The sequence below is a fragment of the Silurus aristotelis genome (genome assembly GCF_946808225.1).
Source record: "Silurus aristotelis genome assembly, chromosome: 20".
Classification (NCBI taxonomy): Eukaryota; Metazoa; Chordata; class Actinopteri; order Siluriformes; family Siluridae; genus Silurus; species Silurus aristotelis.
This window is the reverse complement of record NC_139593.1, coordinates 6,956,922-6,964,923: the sequence shown is the minus strand read 5'-3', so window position 1 is coordinate 6,964,923 and position 8,002 is coordinate 6,956,922. Positions and strand designations below refer to the sequence as shown.

At 37.5% G+C, this 8,002-nt stretch overlaps 1 protein-coding gene across 1 annotated transcript; it reads left to right on the top strand.

Moving 5' to 3' along the window:
- Positions 1-424: 424 nt before the first annotated feature.
- Positions 425-6,979, top strand: chmp2bb (charged multivesicular body protein 2Bb). Its single transcript, XM_083522877.1, has 6 exons — positions 425-594; positions 950-1,041; positions 2,996-3,190; positions 3,292-3,394; positions 3,493-3,599; positions 5,645-6,979. The coding sequence occupies exons 1-6, from the start codon at positions 561-563 to the stop codon at positions 5,756-5,758; spliced, it is 645 nt and encodes a 214-aa protein (XP_083379003.1). The 5' UTR covers positions 425-560; the 3' UTR covers positions 5,759-6,979.
- The last annotated feature ends 1,023 nt before the right edge of the window (positions 6,980-8,002 follow it).

Sequence of the window (8,002 nt, the reverse complement as noted above, 5' to 3'; positions counted from 1 at the left end):
CAATAATAATAATAATAATAATAATAATAATAATAATAATAATAATAATAAAAAACTGTGTCATTTGGCTGTGGGAATTCCCCTACATAGTTTTCATGGTAACTATTGCTCTGCATTATGGGTAACAAAACAGCTGTGATTTCGGACATATAGTATCTTAAGCATGCTTAATGATATAAATATATATGTTAAATCTCACATTTCATATATATATATATATATATATATATATATATATATATATATATATATATATATATATATATATTAAAATACATATTGTTAAAGTTAAGAATACAAACGCGTCTTTCTTTTCAATTATACCTTCTTGTTTTAGCGTGACAACGATTCCGATTGGTCAATTCAAACACATGACGCAAATCTTCACCAATCAGAGACGCCTGCTCGCCGGTGTGTCCCGCCCACTCAGAAAAGAACCCGGAAATGGCTCGGTGTGTCATTTGAGTGAGACGGAACAGAAGTAGCAGAAAGTCTGAAAGCAGGAGTTGTTTATTAGTGTTTGGTTGGGTTTTGGTAGGCGTTTATTTGGTCGGTTAATTATGGCGTCGTTGTTTAAGAAGAAGACGGTGGAGGGTGAGTTTACATTCGAAATGGGGGAGTTTGGGTTGATGGAAGTCGAAAGAAGCCAAGTGAGCTAACAGGAGTGTAAATAAAAGGAAGAGTGTAACTTCAATTCATTGGTTCATGTGAAAAAATGGTTAATATTTGTTAGTTTTATGGATGTAATTTATAATTTATTTGCTGTAACTAATTTCTGGTCATTGTATTGGATCTTGTCAACACAAAGGCTTGGCATGTGAATAGAAAGAGACAGAGTTTCTCTCTCTCTCTCTCTCTCTCTCTCTCTCTCTCTCTCTCTCTCTCTCTCTCTCTCTCTTCTTTTATATACACATGTTGACTCCGTGCCATTTCTGCTCTTGTATTTCAGATGTCATTAAGGAGCAGAACAAGGAGCTAAGAGGAACTCAGAGGCAGATCACGCGAGACCGGGCTGCACTGGAGAAACAGGAAAAACAACTGGTGAGACACTCCCCCTTCCACTTTTACACCAGCTGTGCGTCATTTCCGGTATCACAGAGCGTTACTATACGCGAACGAGGCTTTTCGACGACTGTCGGGGGTCTGTGACGTTTATTCAAGAGTTTCAGGTTACAAAACTAGTGATGGAAAGATCGGATCATTTTAGTGAATCGGTTCTTTGAATCTCAAACATCAAAATTAACGAATCATTTTTTTGGGAGTCATTTAATTATTTTTATTTCCTTTGATCATATGTGAAATAAATTGTTACATTTTCAATAACAGGTCCCCCACACATGTCTACACACACCAGCTTAGTTTCATTAATAAAAATATAACCATGCAGCTAAGGACAAATCATGATAAACAGAATGGGTAGCTCGTTCTTTTGAGTCACATTAAAGACTCGTTTTGAGATGAACGAATCGTTCTTGAAGGACCAGCACTATACACAACTCACATTGTTCTGAAAGGGGTTAAAAAAGAATAAGAACTCGGATTGTGACTCTTTTTTTTCTTCCAAAGAGCGAAACTAAATATAAAAGAGAGAATAATCGAAGTATATTGTTTCCATTTTTAGAAAAAAAAAAAATAATTATTGCTGAAATTACATACAAGAATATCTGTGAAAACTCAACCCATTTAGTGGGTTATATATATATATATATATATATATATATATATATATATATATATATATATATATATATATATATATATATAATAAACGAAATAAAAATCCATGTCAAATTAAATAAAACAAAAAGGTAAACACACTGTATGGTGTTTCCTTTATGTTTTTGTAAAATTATCCCAAACTTTGAAAGTCTTTTTCTTTGGCTTGAATCTTCTCCTCAGTCTTTCACAGTTTTCTCCCCACAGCCTCCATTTTCCGTTCTGCAGCATGTTCTGTGTTTACCTGTCCAGAGCGCTTCAGAGTTTAGCAAGTGGTGCCCTGCTGCTTTTTTGTATTCAAGTTACTGGATTTACTCAAGGAATCAAATCAAATCAAATTTTATTATCACATACACATACATACAGAGTACGATATGCAGTGAAATGCTTTATACGATGGTCCGGCATGAGGGAATAGGATGGGGAAAAGGATCCGTTTCAGCCCTAATGACTGTGACAAAAGTCAGCAAAGGAACGTCAGTATCTTATTAGCCAATACTCAGACACCAGCCAGCCAGATAGATAGATAGATAGATAGATAGATAGATAGATAGATAGATAGATAGATATCCAAGGCATCACCAAGCTGCCACTCTTGGGCCCTTGAGCAAGGCCCTTAACCCTCTGTGCTTCAGGGGTGCTGTATCCTGCCCGACCCTGTGTTCTGACCTCAGGTTCTTAACAAACTGGGTTGTGCGAAGAAAAGAATTTCACTGTGCTGTAATGTATATCTGACAAATAAATGCTCTTCTATTCTATTCTATTCTATTCTATTCTATTCTATTCTATTCTATATGCCATTTCCTATTACCTACTTCACCTTCTGCACATGAATCGCTCATCCCTGTACATATGGACCCATTCCCGTCATTTAACATATTGCTATTTATAGATTTAAAAAGGCCACTAATGCACTTCTGGATAAATGCTAACTGCATTTCATTGGCAGTTGGTAGTCTGTACATATACTTTGCACAATAACAGTAAAGTTAAAACTAATCTAAATATATAAAATATGTTTACAGCAACATCAAGTTTTGTCTAATGTTAAATATGGTCTTAAAAATCTTTAGGGAAGTCTGCATGTTTGTGTCTGGAAAAGTATGGAATTTTCAAATGAAAATTGTGTAAGAACCCTGTATACCGCCATCTACAGGAAGCTAGAGGAAGTGGTGTAGCAATAGAGTGGTGTGAGAGAAGCTTGAAAGCACTCGCTACGTGGTGACCTGTCTTTCATGCACACTGTATACATATTGTAACTGTCTTCTTGCCCGAACAGGAGATGGAGATCAAGAAGATGGCGAAATCAGGGAATAAGGAGGCGTGTAAGATCCTGGCCAAACAGCTGGTGCAGCTGAGAAAGCAGAAGACCAGGACGTACGCCGTCAGCTCCAAAGTCACATCCATGAACACTCAGACCAAACTAATGCACTCACAGATGAAGATGGCAGGAGCCATGGGCACCACGGCGAAAGTACGCGTTAGCCGGGGGTTCATCGTTAATCTTTTTATTGGAATTTAATGATGATGGTGGATAACATGAAGTTTAAATTCCATGGTGTGTTCTTTTACCAGACGATGCAGGCAGTCAATAAGAAGATGGATCCTCAGAAGACATTACAGACCATGCAGAACTTCCAGAAAGAAACAGCGAAGATGGAGATGACCGAAGAGATGAGTAAGAATCAGCTTTTTAATTTTTAATGTTTTAAAACCTATCGATCAGCTGGAGTGCAAGAATAGAACGCCTGTATGCCTTCTCTTTCCCCTTTTCAGTGAGCGACACGCTGGACGATCTCTTCGAGGACTCTGGAGACGAGGAAGAATCTCAGGACATTGTGAACCAGGTGCTGGATGAGATTGGCATCGAGATCACTGGAAAGGTGAGGCAGCGACGCGATTTCATACATGCCGGAGATTGAAAAAAAAGATAATTAATGGCTTCAGTAATATAAACACAAGATTCTGATTTTTTTTTTTAAACATGTTGAAATTACATACCTTGATCACTACTCATACTCAAATAGGCAACATTTATACTTTCGATTTAATAGAAAAATCTACTCCGATATGCAAATGTCCCATCTGCCAATCACGTGGCAGCAGCACAGGTCAAGAGCTTCACTAAATGTTCACATCAGAATGTGGTAAAAAATATTCTGTAGTAAAGGTCGACCAATTAATCAGTTTTGCTGATTAATCAGCACCGATAGTTATTTGCAAATTGGCAAAAACATGTACCGGTAGTTTTTCCGGGTGGTGTTGGATCTGTAATGATCGCAAATGTTGAGCTATTTTATGAGTTGCTCAGTAGCTCCTAGTTTTATAACCATAAATGACTGTATAAGACTGTAGAAAGGACATTACTCATAATCTTACATTCCAGTGCTCATGTTAGTTCTCACTCTAAAGTGTTCTGTATTGTTTAAAGACTATAATCACACTCTTGATGTCACCCAAATAAGGATGGTTTCCCTTTTGAGTCTGGTTTGGTCTTAAGGATTCTTCCTCATAACATCTAAGGGAGTTTTTTCCTGCCACAGTCGCCACGGCTGCTTATCAGGGATAAATACACATCATTTATTTTCTACATTCTGAGTTGCTTTTCTGCTCAGCACGCTTGTAAAGAGTGCTGAATTGAGGCACTGTAGTCTTCCTCAAACCATTCTAACCATTTTTTCAAATCAATGTAATTCAGTATTGTATCAAAGCAGCTTTAAACAAATAAAGGGGTAATAAGATTATATAAAAGAAAATTTTGTTTTAAAAGTTATAAAAGAATATTGCCTATTAGTAAGTTATTTTTAATTGTTTATCCCTAATGAGTGAGCCAGTGGCGACTGGAAAGGAAAAACATATAATATGGGATAATATGAGTAAGAAACCTTGAGAGGAACCAGACTCCTCAGCCTCATCTTCGTGCCACCGAATGTCCATTAATTACAATACATTCAAATTTCTTGAGTTGTTTAGCAGCTTAATGGCTCTTAGAATGTAGGTTTTTCCTCCCCAGATCTCTCTTTTTTCCCCCTCAGACATGACTGCCTCTCATTGGATGTTTTTAGTTTTTCGCACCATACTGCATAAACTTTAGAGACTGTTGTGTGTGAAAATCTCCGGAGATCAACATTTTTACACAAAAAAACCCTCAAACAACTCACAGATATCACGTTTTTTTTAAATTCAGTTAAATTCAGATGTTTGACGTGAACATTGAAGCTCTGAAACATGATTACATGATTGGCTATTTGGATCGAAATAAGGAGTTCCAAGTAAAGGGATATATTCAGGTATTTGGTGGCCTGATGGCAAAATATTACAGAATTTACCAAATTATTTATTTGGATATATTCTTGCCCAATGGACAATAAGTGTAACTTTTAACATTTTGTACTCTTTCGTATTTATTCATTTATTGATTTGTTTGTCAGTGTATCTTTGGCATGGTGGAGAAAATGTCCAGTTATAGAAAAATAATGAACAACCATAAGACCAGAAATCCCAAAGTGCCACTTATACCATAGTTTCGCCATCAATTTCTGTTGTACCTTTATGTAGATGGACACAATTTATCCATTTAAAGTTAATAATATTGTGAACCTTCAGCGAAAGACTTTTTTGTTTCTAGAGAATTTCTAAAAACCATTACAGATCTGAAACATCATTTTAAGAGCTTTTACTTCAAAGCACTTTCTGCTCGCTTGTATTCCTCAGAACACCAGATGCGTTTGTTATTCTGATCATTATTTAAAATCAAACAAACCACAGTGTTTCTTTCTTTTTATTCTTTAATCCCGGTCATGTGATAGAATCTATATTCTTCCTGTATACTTTCTGTGGAATCCTGATATCTCGTTACTCCATGTCGATGTTGAAAGTGTTTTTTTTTTTTTTTTAAGCCCTAACTGTTCTCTGGTTTCCTCGGCAGATGGCCCACGCTCCCGCCGCTAACCGTAACAAACCCGTCGCCTCCGCCTCCAAAGCAGATGGGATATCGGACGAGGAGATCGAGAGACAGCTAAAAGCTCTCGGCGTGGATTAACGCCGACACGTAGTTTTCTGATTCGCCTGGCAACACACACATACACGATCACTACTGAACTTTCAGACTTGACATTTGCAGTCACTTAAACATACCTACTCGGGGGTTTAGTTCCACAGCTGGAAAATTCAATTCCGTTACTGTTTCAGGACTTTTGAAAATCAACTCAAATTCTCCATATTTACTGTTTTGAATGCATGGGTGACATATCCTTGGTATCACTATTGTAAAAAAAAAAATGAATTCAATGCATGAGAGGTTGAAATCAAATCCTAAAGCAAAAAAACCCCTCCTTTCCCTGAACTCTCTAGAGAGATCTACCTCCAATACCAGACAAGAAAGAGTGGCAGTGTACTTCGGGAGTTGATTCACTCTCTTCTTTTGTTCTTTCACTTCTCACATCTCGCCTTTTTGTTGTTTGATTCCTTAAAATAAAACCTCTCAGATGTCGGGTACGAGCCGTTCATCTGTAGCGTTCATCTTATTGAAGAAATGACTTCCCAAGCACTTTATTCCCTCCTTCATGTTTTAGAGCTACATGTCTACGATTGCTTTTCAGGATGGATTTCTTTTTTTTTTTTTTTTTTTTTGGGGAGGGGGGTGATTTCAGCTGAATAACAATGAATTAACGAAGAGTTAACGAACCATGCAAGTCAGCAGCTAGCATGACCAAGCTAGATTGCTTTTTTTTGTTTTTTGCTGTCGTTCTTTAATGATTTTGTTTTTTTTTCCTCTCCCTACTCAAACCCTTACCATTTTTTTTAATTGTCCATCAGTACGACTTTTGCTGTAATTGAATGTTCGGGAGCGTTTTTTTTTTTCTTTGCTTTTGCTGTCAGGGTTTATTAAGCACATCTTTCTGACGGTGAGCTGAGAATTAGAGGTCAGGTTGGAATGGGAAAACTGTCTTACATGAAGGATTGCACGTTTTTGTATTTTTTTGTTTTTTTACAATCACAGCTGGGATTTCTTTAACAACTGTTTGAATATGATTTGTACATGCGCCAACCCCCCCACCCCCCTGCCAGGCACAATCCACTGTGTCTTAAGAATCACACCAATAGTTTTTATACAGTACATGTGTAAATAATGCTTTTTTCCCCCCCTTAATCATAGCTGTATTTATCATAGTTATGGGATGTTGATATTTGTTCAACAGTATAACATTTATGGGATTTTTTTTTTCTTTGGTTAAACATGAATAAAACGCCTTTTTAACTATGTTTTGCATGGCTTCTTTTCTAAGTGTATAAACTGTAGGCTTTGGCCTTGACACCAGAGGGCAGTGTGTAAGCATGGCGTACTGTGGACTTCACCTCGAGATTTGAAGCTGGGTGTTGTACAGCTGGGACTGTAATCGGTGGAGTTCTTGAGCTTGCAGTAATGTTGCAGTGACTAAGCACTTGAATAGGAACATTACATCTGTTTTTCTTCATTTATACAATTATGCAAATAGCCAATCGTGTCGCAAAATTTCAGAACGAGGACAAATTGTGATCTCGGTGACTTCATGACATTCACAATTGTGTTGTTGGTGCTGGTTTGTTTATTTTAGGAACATCTACATCGACTGTATGATTTAATAGCTTATATCAAAGGCTTATTATTCTGAGATTTTCAAACAGAGTTCAGACTTAATGGTCTAAAAACATCCAGTGAGCAGAGGAAACATCGAGGGACCACTTTGCTGCCATGTTAAGCAAAAAAAAAAGTTTGCAGAATGTGCAATCCAGTGGGTAAAACAGCAGAAGGACACTTCAGGCTACAATCCTTTTAGCTAAGTGTGGATACACACCGATCAGGCATAACATTATGACCAACTGCCTTATATTGTGTTGGTTTCCCTTGATGAGCCTCAGCTGCGTATGACCTTGTTGCCGGTTCACCACTGTTCCTTCCTTGGAGCACTTTTGATAGATACTGACCACTTCAGACCAGGAACATCCTACACGAGCTGCAGTTTTGGAGATGCTCTGACCCAGACGTTTAGACGTCACAATTTCAATGTCAAACTCACTCAAATCCTTACGCCCGCCCATTTTTCCTGCACATTAATTTTGAGGATGAAATGTTCACTTGCTGCCTGATAAATCCACCTACTAACATTCAGTGTATCTGATCTACAGCTGGACATGAGGCTAAATGAAAAACTGGACTCGTTAATGGAAGAATTAGACAGGGTTAGACAGTACAGTACAACAAACAGACAACACAAGACATGACACAAAACCAAGATAGCGCCGA